Source organism: Pogona vitticeps, chromosome 3 (genome assembly GCF_051106095.1).
Source record: "Pogona vitticeps strain Pit_001003342236 chromosome 3, PviZW2.1, whole genome shotgun sequence".
Taxonomy (NCBI): Eukaryota; Metazoa; Chordata; class Lepidosauria; order Squamata; family Agamidae; genus Pogona; species Pogona vitticeps.
The window spans coordinates 256,806,108-256,820,256 of record NC_135785.1 but is presented as its reverse complement, the minus strand read 5'-3'; the positions used below and the strand labels follow the sequence as shown (position 1 = coordinate 256,820,256).

The window sequence follows — 14,149 nt, the reverse complement described above, 5'->3', positions numbered from 1 at the left end:
TCGCTTTGTTTAAAATGCGAACAAGATTTTTTTTTTCCAGGGAAAGATTTAGACTGGCGGGCAAAGGTTACACAAATGATCTAGAAAAGTGGGCGGAGGTATCCTACCGCCCACTGTCACAGCAGGTTTGTTGAGACTTTGCTGCCAGATTGCATGATATTTGTACAATGGCTCTTACTCTCCTGTAAGTGTGTGTCACTGTTTCAGGGCACATTTTCCACCTTCAAGCTGTTTCTCAGCAAAAATCAGATGCTGTTGGCCAGGAGAAATTCCTTCCTTATCCTGGATCTTGGCTTTAACGTTTTCTATGGTATCAACACGCTTTATAGTATCTGAGAGTTCCACCTAGAGGGTGATGGTATTCCTTATCTGGTTGTTCACAAAGATCTGCATAATGGTATCATCGGTGGCAGCTGCACCACATGGTGTGTTTTGCTGGGGCCAAAGTCCTGTTCAAGGAATCTGATGCCCAACTGGAAGATCAGGATGGTTGGAATGGGTGATGGGGAACACATACTGTTTCCCCCAGTGCAGAACAAAATACAGTGGTGCCTCGCTAGACAGTTACCCCGCATGACAGTTTTTTCGCTAGACATTGACTTTTTGCGATCGCTATAGCGATTCGCAAAACAGTGATTCCTATGGGGGAATTTCGCTGGACAATGTTTGATCCCTGCTTCGCAAACCAATTTTCGCTAGGCAGCGATTTTGACAGCTCCCTCCGTGCTTGCAAAATGGGTGTTTTCAGGACCTAAGCATCGCAAGACAGCTATTTAAACAGCAAAGCAACTTTCCTATAGCCAATCTACACTAGACAACGACGGTTCTTCCCCATTGAAACCCATTAAACAAGTTTCAGAGCATTCCAATGGGGAAATGCTTTTCGCTAGATTTTGCTAAACAGTGATTTCAGTGGAACGGATTATCATCATCTAGCGAGGCACCACTGTATAGCTAGTTCTTCTGAATCAAATGAAGACTTCAATGTAGTAGCTATGCATTGCATTCTAAGGATGGATTTTTAAAATGTCTACATAGGTCTCCATTCTGGGAGTTCTACCTGACAGCCAGACACCTGATAAACACCTACAGATGGCTCACCTGGGAGAAAGGTCTCAGCTGGAAACAAAAGGCTAAAAGATATGACACTGGAACATGAATTTGACCCAACTCCAGGAGGCAGTGGAAGACAAGAGGGCTTGGCGTGCTCTGGTCCATGGGGGTCACGAAGAGTCGGACAGCATCTTCTGATTCTTTTTAAAACAGCTGCTTTTGTGACATTTTAGTAATCTGAGCGGTATATAGGGATGCCTTTGCATTGATTGTTTCTTAAAGGATTTTATATCCACTGAAAGTTCAAAGCACTCAACAGTAACAGAGAGCACCAGCATGTCACAATTGACAGAGTGTTAGCTTTAAAATAGGGGTGTGAATGCCTATCATCCTTAGTAAGGAGATGCTGCTCATCCTTACTGAGAGAAACTACTGGGGAAGGGGGGGGAAGACCCCTCTTTTCCCCTTACAGTGAGGTTTCACCATGTGAATCCCCCATTTTTCCCAAGAAACCTCATCAGAACTTTAATGGGACTTCTCAGATTTTTTTTTTTTACAAAAAACACCCATTTGTGCGGAGTTATTATAATTCCTTAGCTAAATCATATCCTTTCAGATTCCCTGGAAAAACCATTGAATGACACAGAAATGGGTGGTTTCTCCTTTTCTCTGATTTGTCTTAGTTATTTATAGGTGAAAAATCCTTTGACCATTTTGACTGTCTTCTTTATTTTGTACATGGTGGAAAGCCCTATTAACTGTTGAAATATGTAGCAATCCAGCATGCTATACAGTTGGTCACATGATTTCCCTTAGAAAAGAAAACCTCTCTAGGAAAACTAACTCGTTCACTTGTTCTTAAGCAACAAATCAACACTTTCCATCACTAAGTGCTTAACAGTCTTCACTATGAGAAGGTTTGTTTTCGGTCATTTCTTGTCGCTTGTCCTCTATCTTGTGAGGCAGACATTATGTTGAGCTCTCTCCTCAGCCATGAGTTTGAGAGAGACCAAAATCATCATCATCATCATCATCATCATCATCATCATCATCATCATCATCATCATCATCATCATCGTCATCATCTTCTTCTTCTTCTTCTTCTTCTTCTTCTTCTTCTTCTTCTTCTTCCCACTAATGGTCCCATGTCTTCATGTCAAGTTTTTGAGTGCATCCTTTTGTAAGTAAATGTTGTTTCTTCTTTTTACTATTGCCTAACTGGCCATTTTTGCTGGTCTACTCAGGTAATCAGAATTCTTGGGGAACTTGTTTATAATTCTAACCCTACATATATTGTAAAAAAAAAGCTGTCCTGCTTTTTGCTGGAGAACCACACAAAACCCAACGCTATAGGTTGGTTCCAACATGATGGCAACCCACACATAGAAATTAAAAGCCAAAATTTGAAAACCTAAACTAAAAAGAAATGCCACTAACTGGGATTGGGATTTGTACGTCAAGAGATGCTTGACTAAAAAAACAAACAAACATCTTCCACATAGACCACAGAGCAATGCAAATGCATGTGCATGCTGCAAATCACTTGAAGGGGCATTCCACAGGATTGGAGGAGGTGCGCTAAAGCGTCATCGTCCATGTTGCTGTCAAGTGAATCTCAGAATAAATCTCTAAAGAATGATTGATAGATGCCTGGTGCTTCTTGATTTAGACTGACTCAATACCACGAGACATCTCAGTGAGGAATCTGAAAGCCCTTCCAGATTCCTTGCTTACAGCTGAGAGTGAAACTGAGACCACTTTTTAAAACTTCCCTCTGTAATTTGCACAAAATTATCTGTGATTTCCCTTCCCTTCCAGAAGCAAAGTGCACACATACACATATACAAAAGAAGCACATAGCACTGGCTTATTAATTTAAAAAAGATGTGGAAAACCTATTCACAGCTTCAGTATCCATTCTGATTGCGGGCAGTTTGCACAAATTGGTGCTATTGCACAGATGACCAAAAGAAATTGCTCAAAAATGATTATTTTTTTCTTTTTCCTTTTTTTTGTGTGTGTGTGTGAGAGCGAATTTACTCTTTTTTTTGCAAAGTATTGTTCTTGCCAACATGAGAACTTTGTCAAAAGCAACAGGAAATCCTGCCCAGAAGGTGATGAATATTACAATTCCTCTACCTTGCCTTTGACAAACCAAGCAGACCCATGCAGGAAGGCTTAGTCTTTGAACCATGGAATAGATAAGATTATTTTTTCTTTTCTTATGGTTGGTTAGCACAATCCTTTGGATTATGCAAAAACTGACAGACTACTTTGCTGACACATCCTGGACTTCTACCATTCTGAATGTACCCCCTTCTGACCTGATGTTCTGTGTATTAAAGAGGTCAACAGAATGCCCCTTTTCTCTGAGTCAGAATACTAATTTCCTGCAGCCATTTCTTCTGTGATTGGTTTCCAGGACTGTTTCTCTTCTTCATTATTCCACCTGTCAAATATTTTCCTGATCTGTCACTGTCCTCTTTCAAAAGCCATTTAGCCAACATAAAAGTGCCCACGAATCTTCGATAAATGAGGTGTGTTGGCACTGCTGAATAAAACACAATTATTGGTCTCAAGGCAGCGATAATGTGCTTTTCTTAGTTCATCCTAAACAGGGCGAGTCAAAAGGACTCATAGCTGAGTCATGTTTACTTCCATCTTCCATTACAGAGTCTAGAAACGTCTGTCTTGTGGCATTTTAGCCCAGTTTTCTTCCCTATATTCTACGGGCACCTTCAGTTCTCATTTCTCTGTGTTAGATGATGCCTGCCTTCAATTTTCTTTCATCCTCAGCCCTTCTCCACTTACCATGATTATTCTTTTTTTCCCCTTTAATGTAATCCCTGGGTGTTTTTTTGTTTCTGCATTAGACACAGACCTAAGAGTACATTATGTGTACTCAGTTCATTCAGTTGTTAGTGCAAATAACTGTGAGGGGAAAAGACCAGATCACAGCCCCTGCAGAACCTCGCTTGATACCAATTTTATACCAATGACTTCTTTGATCATTCTTGTGCGTTCTTGCTGCAGCTCTCTTCAGAGGATGAAAATAAGCCATTGGTTCTCTCATAGTGAGAAACATCAGTCTGCCTAGTTTACTTTTCTGAAACTGAATTTGGCTCCAGAGTTTATGAAAAGGTTCTCATTCTTGTTCCACATAGACCAGCAACGCCTCTCCAGTTTCTCCCTCTGCCTTTCTCATCACCTATTACTCCCCATCTTAACCGTAAATGAAAGATACCACAGATTCAAACCTGGGATCATCCAATGGCAAACCATGGTCAGCGGTCCTGAGTCACTGCCCCTCCGTAAAAGTTCCCTGATCTCTCAGGTTCACAAAACCAGAAAGAGACTCATTTTCCCCCTTGCAGCCTGATAACACAAAACATTAACCCATTTGTGAGACTGCAACTATCAGAAATAAATATCGGTCTGTCGTACTCAATAGGTCTCCATCATTTCGGTCTATAAAATTGCTTTACAATCCTGACCAAGACTGAGTACACAGCCTCAGTCTCTGCCTCTCTGTGTGTGTGTGTACGTACTAAGAGCTCTCCTCAGCAGGCCGAGGCCAAGAGGCAATCCCGAAACCATCCAAATCAGGGAGCTGGACAGGGGACAGATTGTATTTGTCCTCAATGTGGAAGGGATGGTCACTCTCAAATTGGCCTTCTCAGCCACACTAGATGCTGTTCCAAGTCCTCCATACAAGGCACGTTACCATAGTCTCTTGAGACTGAAGGATGCCTACTAGTAAGAGCTCCCCTGGAAAAAAAAAATCAGAATTTCAGAACATTGGGGAAGTAGCACATTTTAACTAACTGAAAGTGATGCATTTTATAGCATCTCTAAACACCATTTTGTCATGGCATCACAAAAGCTTCAGCTACATGAGTCTGCTAGTCCCCAAAGTAACAGATCCCTTGTTGTTTCTAGCTTTGCATGCATTATATTTGTAGCTTGCAATTTTCTAAAGGTGTCCTGAATTTTGAACCCGTGATATTTGTTTCTAGCAAGTCTCAAAGGAGAAGGGGAAAACAAAGCAGAACCAATAACATCTTAGAAAACAAAAAACTAAGCACTGTGGTTCAAGGCTGTAAAATGACATTTGTTTCATGCAGAGGTAGCTAAAGAACTAGAAATGACTGACGAGTTGAAAAGGATTGAAGGTTACATGCTCCTAAATTAAAGAGGAAATGTGTTTTACCGGACCCGCTCAGTCTTGAGTCTGTGGTTGTGCAGCATACATCACATTATACAAGTGTACTCCATTTCACATGAGAAATGTTAGAAAGCATGGAATGCAGCCCCTGAGGTTGTGAGAAATTTCAGAGTGCTCATCAAGAGAGCCCCTTCAGGAAAATTTCAAAAATGCAAGCAGCTGCAAAGATATGTTTCAGAGTTGGGCAAATGTGAAAGGTTTGGTTCTGGGCAAGGGTTAGGGATTACACGTCCAACTCAAACTCACAACCTTATTCAGTGGTATAATGGTACTGGGGCTCCCAGGGTCAACCTGCTGGGACTTTTTCATTACTAGGGACTATGGCATCATCTCATTGCAAGTCCCCCAGTTTTCTCTCCCTAGATGCCCCATGGGTGACATGAAGAGGATGTTGCAGAGCACAGGTTTAAATGCCATCGTTTGCATGTTTTGATTCGATGCAACTTAAACTATTTTAATTTTAAACTGTTTTTAAAAGGCGATGGTTTTTCCAGTAGTGATGTATGGAAGTGAGAGCTAGACCATAAAGAAGGCTGACTACCAAAAAATTGATACTTTTGAACTGTGGTGCTGGAGGAGACTCGTGAGAGTCCCCTGGACTGCAAAGAGAACAAACCTATCCATTTTGAAGGAAATCAACCCTGAGTGCTCACTGGAAGGACAGATCCTGAAGCTGAGGCTCCAGTACTTTGGCCATCTCATGAGAAGAGAAGACTCCCTGGAAAAGACCCTGGTGTTGGGAAAGTGTGAGGGCAAGAGGAGAAGGGGACGACAGAGGATGAGATGGTTGGACAGTGTCATCGAAGCGACCAACATGAATTCGACCCAACTCCGGGAGGCAGTGGAAGACAGGAGGGCCTGGCGTGCTTTTGTCCATGGTGTCACAAAGAGTCGGACATGACTAAATGACTAAACAACAACAAATGTTTGGAAGTTGTTGTTTCATATGACTCTGTAACAGACATGGGCATGAACCATGGCTTTGGCGGTTCGTGATGGTTTGTTTTTCATCCGAACGGGTGTTTGGTGATTTCCAGCCCCACCTCCTACAGTTGCTGCCTCTGAGTGGGCGGGTGGGTGGGGCCAGGAAGTGCAGAACACCTGTTCAGAAAAACAAACAAACCATCAACAGAGACATGTCCACCTCTATTCTGCAACCTGCCTGACATCCTGATATATACGGTGGGCTATAGATGTTTTAACTTAAATTAAATTAAAAATTCAATTAATAAATGTGAAAAAGGTACCTCTGGATTCTGGGATTCTAATTACAGTTTTGGAGTCTGGGTTTTTTGCTGTTCACATTGCAGGGCTTTTTTGGGGGAGGGGCAGAGTGTTTACACCCATTCTGTAGGGAAAAAAAACCAGCTCTTGGAAGCATGCAAGAGTAGAACAACGGGGGGGGGGCAGTAGGGGCAGGGGGGGCTTAAGGATCCCAAAGGCCTTAAAAAGGTGCCATGAATGAACTGAATGTTATTCATCTACTGCCCTTTGAACACGCTGATCCGGCACAATAAATCTCGTCTAGCTAGCTTTACCTCTAACCGGGAACAAATTTTTTGTAAAGCTAATGGGGTCTTAATTGTAAACAAAGGACCAAACCACTCCAAATACTTTTCATGACAGCAGGAATAGATTCCAACAATACATTGCTGCGTGAACAATGGCTACCCCCAGCAACCATATGGGGTGGTGAGTGACTCTGTAGTGTGGCAAAGTATTTGGGGTCGTTTGGTCTTTTGTGGGCAGTTAAGATCTGTCTGTTTGAATTGTGGTGCTGGCGCTGCAGTGCTGGAGGAGACTCTTGAGAGTCCCCGGGACTGCAAAGAGAACAAACCTATCCATTTTGAAAGAAATCAACCCTGAGTGCTCCCTGGAAGGACAGATCCTGAAGCTGAGGCTCCAATCCTTTGGCCATCTCATGAGAAGAGAAGACTCTCTGGAAAAGACCCTGATGTTAGGAAAGTGTGAAGGCAAGAGGAGAAGGGGATGACAGAGGACGAGATGGTTGGACAGTGTCATCGAAGCTGCCAACATGAATTTGAACAACTCCAGGAGGCAGTGGAAGACAGGAGGGCCTGGCGTGCTCTGGTCTATGGGGTCACAAAGAGTCGGACTTAACGACTAAACAACAACAAGATCCATCAGCTTTATGGAATCAGTTTCTTCCTCAAGAACTGTGAGGACTGTAGCTGAACTCAGAGCTTCCCTGGCAGAGAAATTGAGGGGGGTTGGTCATAGAGGATGCCATCGCTCTCATCCTACACAAGGTCCCGATTGCATTTTACTTCCTTAATCCAGGTTGACGAGGAGACGGATGTCCGAGTCCCCCATGAATGTTGACCACACAAACCTGGAAACATGGGTTGCACTGTAATTCATTGACTACGGCTGTGCGTTTTGGACTAGAGTCTGTTTGGATGAGATACGTGGACAAAGAGTTTCTCTTAACAAAACAGCGAAGATGGCTGAGCTGTCTCTCCCTCTCCCCGCTTTGATTCGCCGCTTTTCCTTTTCCTGTGGACCCAGAATATACGCGGTCGTGCCGCCTGCTTCCAAAAGATGTAGAAGCATTGATGTAAATATATATATACGTGGGAACAGAAAAAAGCAGAATTGTTAAACAACCTCCACAACAAAAGTGCTTAATACAATGTTTGCGTGTGGGAGTGGTAGGGAAGAGAATGCAGCTGGCTGTTTGCCAAGACGGTGCATCAATAGTATATTTAAAGCTTCTGCTCGTTTTGGAAGGCTGGAATGAAATGCAGGATAGGTAGCCCAAGCTCAAGGCTCCAGGTCAGACAGGAGGTTTAGAAGAACTGCATCTCCCCATAGGGCCCTTCTCAGCGCTTAAGATGATCAAAGGGGGCTCTTTTCTCAGTCCCATTGCCAACACAGACAGGGTTGATGGAGACACGAGAGAGAGCCTTCTCTGTGGCAGCTCCCAAATTATGGAAAGCTCTCCCGCCAGATCTTAGCTTGGCCCCCTCCGTTTAATCCTTCTGAAGTCCCGTCTCTTCGGGCAGCCTTTTAGAAACGATGACTAGGTCCCTGAATGCCATTTTTTTTTTCAGTTGAGATGGTTTTTATGTTTTGCCTGTCTTAATTATTCAACGTATTTTATTGATTGTATACTTCAATTGCTTTTTATATTTCGCTGTGTTTTTAATTCTAGTACTGTGAGCCACTTTGAGTCCCTTTATTGGGAGAAAGGCAGCCTATAAATTAACAAACAAATAAAATATTCTGAATGGGGCACAGAAACAAATACATGGCTAAGCTTTCTTCTCTTCCTCCTTCCTCTTCCTCCTTCTCTTGCTATCTTTCTGTCACTCACTCACAGAGAGATAGAGAAAGAGAGGGAGGGAAGGAGAGAGATTGAAGTTCCGGGTCATCTAATGTAATCTGTTGTCAACAGACTCAGGACAAAACAGCAGGAAATGCCACTGTACAGAATGCATAATTAACACAGGGAATTAATACTGGGTGACAGTGAAGTGCTTAAAAAAAACAAGGGGAATTGGACCATTCCTTCTGGATGCACTTGATTTGAATTTAAGCCTTGTCTTCTTTGTACCTCAGCTCAAGACACCGTAGTCACTCTTCTCCTTCCCACATCATCCTCCCAAAACCCCTCTCTGGTAGGCCAGTGAGTTTCACAGTTCAGCAGGAGTGTGAACATTCCCAAACCCCAGTTTAGTATTTTAATCACACCACCATGCTGTCTATCAGCGGCTTACTGTGATTAGACACATGGTATCTCTAAACTCAGTACCAGTTGCTAGTTCACACAGATGGCTGTTTCCCCATTCATCATCCCATTTATGGCTTTTCTAGAGATATCCCGGTGGCCCTGGCCAGAACGCAATGACCAGCAAGAGGGCCCCCTCCTAGGAGTGGATGAGCATTTCGTTATATTTTAGACAACAATCTTCCCCACAATTCAGAAATGAACTTGAGATTATTTGCTTTTTTAAAAAATAAAAATGAAAGAAGCCAAGATTGAAAGACTTGTCTGTCCAGCCTGGGATTTTGTGTACTTAACTGTTAGAAGTCCCAGGTTTGATTCCCTGTGCAAAACCTCATGTTGGAGATGAATCTGGATCTCTAAAACCTCTATGGCGGCAGGTACAACATGGTTCTCGCCAAACTGAGAACAGCTCAACCTAATAGATCTGGCAGGCGCAAACAAAGGAATGTTTTCTGTTTGGTGCATTTTTAATAGATTTCATTAAAATCTCCCAACTTCTTCCTAATTGGGACCGAAAATGTGGAAAGCATCCAGACTCAAAAGTGATAAGTCCCCTCAACTGGGGCGGTGGTGGTTCTGAGTTCCCCCGTCAACCTGATCCAACAAGCTGCTTGTGGTGTGATGTGTGGGTCGGGGGGGCATCTTGATCCCTAATTTCAATGCAAAGCACTTCCCTGCCCCTTAGACGACATCAATGAGACCATTTTGATGTCAACTGTGCACAGGTTCCATGTGCTCTGGTGTACACGGTTCTGAGTAGGTACATATTGGCCACAGAGTGGGTTGTGGGATCTCAGTATATATCAATCAATAATAATGTGTAAATAATCCTCTTCTCTTCCGGGAGGAGTCGGTGGCAGAAAAGCTAATAACATGGAACAAAACATGGAATCGAACCATCCTGTCACCGTTTCTGCCTTTGTACTGGAAACCAACAGAAACTCTAATAACAAAAGTGACACACACCTTTCTTCACATCCCTCATAAATCATCCAACAGCGCTAGGCAACGAAGGCTTGTTCTGGTCACTAAAATCCAGGTGAATGAGCAATTGTGTGCAAGGTCCGGCTCTCCGATTACCCAACACAAAAGAGTGATGATGGAAGAAGGTGGCAGCTGAAGGATGAATTCTCCTGTCACAACAAAGACAGCAAAAGCCGGCGAGCCAAGGTATCCCAGCAAGACAGGTGACCATATGCCTCTGTAATTTTCACTCTGACCTTCCTTCTTCTCCCACCAATTCCCCAATCAACTGCTCAGAGTTTTTCAAAACACTGCCTGTCCTGCTCAGAGAATAAATGCTGGCATTTTGTTCACACAAAGGAGCAAAAAGCCATCTTTTCTGAGTCAAAAGAGAGAACTGTTTGTCTCCCAGTGCTCAGAATGATAAATCTGAAACCACTAAGTACTGTTCTTAAGAGATAGATACTAATCATCTCTCTCACACACACACGCACACACACACACAGAGAGAGACAGAGAGACAGAGAGACAGAGAGACAGAGAGAGACAGAGACAGAGAGAGAAAGACAGAGAGAGATTAAAAAAGTAGAAAACAGCTTGCTTCTCATCATATTGACTAGCTTATGTGGCCAAAAAAACCCAGCTTTAATGAAAGCGACCCCATAGCCTTACATCCTAGAACCAATAACAGTATCAGACCATTCCCAAGCAGAAAAACGATCCTATGTACCACTGCCAGGTATCAGATAAATTAAACATTTGTGAAACCACAAAATCAGCAGATTTTGGGTGGCTACTTTTGGCCGTCCAAGCTACGACTCCTGGAAAGAGGTGTGTTATCAGAACTGCAGTGCCGTGCTGCAACAAGTATTATGAAATGCAAGTCTCAAACAGGAACACATGGCTCGCTGTACATTTATTCCTTTTGCACTGGTGGCTTCAGCTGAGAGGGTGCATCCTTTGCTAATCATGGGGGGGAAAAGTCACTTCTTCAAGAAGGACGAGAGGCATTTGAACGGCAGAGCTGGAAGGGACTCTGTGGATCATGGAGTCAGTCCCTGTCAAGGAGGCACCGTGGGGGTAACAAACTCCCAACCTTTGGCTCTACAGCCATATACCTAAACCACGGAGCTATCCAACATTCATGCCTTACAAGGCAGCACTGCAACAAGTTTAGCACAACATTCCCCCCGCCTTCCACCCCAAGCCCGTGTGTGCCGACATGCACTGAAATACCATAAACACGACAATTTATTTTTGTGTACAAAATACAGTCTAGAAAGAATTTCGCATCCTGCCAGGATGTTAGAACAAACCAGCCACACAAGGGGGAGATCAGAGAGGAGAGAAAGTGGAGCCACACCGTGCTCATATTAATCACATTACACCTGAGCAGGTCATCTTTTCAGACCCACCAGCAGATGCATCAAAGCACATGGAGAGATCACAGATCTAAGATGCAACCCTTCTGCCCACCACCGCCACCTCCCCACTGATGACATACCTTCTCTGCTTTTGCTTTCCGGGCATTATGGACAAACCTGCGCCCCAGCTTCTTGGCATACCAAATCGAGGCGAGCATCCTAAGCAGCGATCAAGAGAGGATTCTCGGACCCGGGAGTAGGCAGCGACCAAATAAACTTCCACCAGAGAGCTCAAAGACAATTGAAGCAATGCTGTCTCAGGCTGTTGCTTTTATCGGGTCTTTTCAATTTGATTCACAAGGAGAGGGGCAGAGGGAAGCTGCGGGAGGCAGGAAGAGGGAGAGATCCTGGATGATCAGATAGCAGGTGGTATTTACATATTGCCCATCGGAGGTCTTGGGCGAGCCATCTTCGCAGCCAGCTCACATCCAGACTGCTAAATGCCTGTCTGCAGTTCTTTAGCAGTGACACCAGCAACTACATGTGTGTGTGTTTGTGTGTGTGTGTGTGTGTCAGCAGCGTGAAAGGAGCCAGCCGCAGTAAACTAGTGAGGCAGGGAGCTCACCTCCTGCTTCTCGCTTGCTGAAAAGTTTAACCCCTTGCTTCTAAAGATGCCGAGAAGTATTAGAACGACGCCCAGAACAGACCCATTACAGGAGGCTTGCTCTTCCTATTGGTTTTTGTTGGCTCCATTCTGAAGACCAAGAAAGGCTTAAATCACAAGGTGCTGTTTGCAGTCACAATTCTTGTGGTACTTTAGAGTGTAATCGCCAGCATCCAGCTGGTGATTTAGGCTGTGTGTAAGGCAACATTCCCAGTTTGGTGTAGTAGACAGAGTGATGGAGAAGAGGGATCAAATCTGCACTTGGCCATGGAAACTCATTGGGGGAGTGGAACTGATAAAACCATTCCTTAAATATCTCGAATGCTCTCTCTCTCTCTCTCTCTCACACACACACACACACACACCAAGCCAAATAGTAAATCACCACTAACTGAAGGAGGTGCTGGTTGTGCAGGCCATACACAACTAGTACTCCAGAATCTAGATGTCGAGGGCCAGCTGCTGGCATACCTGAAAAAACCTGCACACCTGAGAAAATGTGTTTCAGCTAAACATGCTCCAATTAATGTCAGTGTCCTTTCTTGTCATCATGTTGCTCCCAATGTTTAGGGTTTTTGGGATGTGTGAGTTCTTCAAGGAGTGATTTGCTGTGGCCACCTCCACCATAGGTTTCCCATGACTGAGCTGGGATTGGCACACAGGTGACCTGACCCTCTTGTCTGCTACATCTTTCTCTCTCTCTCTCTTTTCACAAAGTGCAGGAAATGTGCTCAAAGAATAAATGTGGTTTTTTTAAAAAAAATCTGCACAAATACCTGCACATTTGGAAAAGGCGAGAAAATGGATTTTATGCCATGAAAAACCAAAACAAAACAAGCCAGTAACACTGGTCATGAACCATGAAGAAGACAACTCCTCCTCCTCCTCCTCCTTCTCCTCCTCCTCCTCCTCCTCCTCCTCCTCCTCCTCCTTCTTCTTCTTCATCATCATCATCATCATCATCATCATCATCATGTGCTTTCAAATTAATTCTGACTTATGGTGACCTTTCTCTAGGTAGGGAGTAATCAGAAGTGGTTTTTACCATTCTCTTCTTCTGGGGGAGTCCTGGGACTATGCAGCTGGCCCAAGGCCACACAGGCTGGCTCTACTCACAGGAGGTGCAGTAGCCTCTAGCTCCACAGCCAGAGACCTAAACCACTGGGCTAACCAGCCAGCTGCAGACTTTATAGCTCTGCCTATCATGATTTATATTTCTTGTTCCATCATTTTATTCCCTCTTATTCAGTTTTAATTTCTCATGATTTGAGAGTACCATTTATACTGATGGGCTGCTACTAGGGAGTTTCTGTTTAACTAAAGACAGAAGAAACAATGTAGAAAGAGAGAGACGGAATTATAAGCCACCTTTACACCAGCTGGACTAAAAAGGAAGGTTTAGCATTTTGCAGGAAATTTTAAAGAGTGAATTTTATCCGGATCCTCTAGGTCAATATGGCCTTCAATGCAGCTTCCTTGAGCCATTTAAGGATCACTGAAAAAACTCTAAACGTCCCTCTCTTCTACTTCACCTTGAGACACACACTTCTTTAACTTCTGCATTAGGTGGAATTCGACTAGTGCACTTTTGATTTTCCATGCTGGCTGTAAAGTGCTTGCAAATGCACTTTCCGCCTCCCCCTTTCTCTCTTAATGAAAGCAAACCGTGTTGCTTTTCATTTACTGCTTACATTTGCTGTGTTGTTACCCTATTAAACACCTAGGCATTTTTAATTAAGCGAGACTATTCCATTTGGGAGGTGGGGAGAGAAATACCCACAATCAAATACCACCATTAATTGACATCAGTGTTCAAAAGAATTATAAACATGGCCTAGTTCATTAACTCCATGTACCACTGGAAAGAAATAGAGGAGAACAACAAAAGGGGAAGAACAAAAGATCACTTTCAGAAGGTCCAAGAAACTGAAGAGAAACTTAAGCCTAGATTAGGAATGCTGAATGATTAACATTATCTGACCAGAAAAAATAAAAAGAAAGTGGAAACAGTATACAGAATACAGAAGAGATAAAAGGATGACAGATTCCTTTGAAGAGGAATCCTATGACACAGAACCTGCAGTTCTAGAAGATGAAGTGAAGTTGCTCTGAAAGACCTGGGGATAAAT

General features: G+C 43.5%; 1 protein-coding gene across 26 annotated transcripts in view; it reads right to left on the bottom strand.

The window, feature by feature from the left end:
* DLG2 (discs large MAGUK scaffold protein 2) overlaps nucleotides 1-14,149 on the bottom strand; it is a 1,097,443-nt gene that overhangs the window by 463,712 nt on the left and 619,582 nt on the right. For 5 of the 26 annotated variants that reach the window (XM_072993520.2, XM_078390175.1, XM_078390167.1 and 2 more), the window contains exon 1: nucleotides 11,497-12,653. The exons of the other annotated variants lie outside the window; for them this stretch is intronic. In XM_072993520.2, coding sequence (XP_072849621.1) covers nucleotides 11,497-11,574 — 78 coding nt within the window. In that variant the 5' untranslated portion in view covers nucleotides 11,575-12,653. Of the gene's footprint in view, nucleotides 1-11,496; nucleotides 12,654-14,149 lie in introns of those variants that run through there. 26 annotated transcript variants of the gene reach the window in all.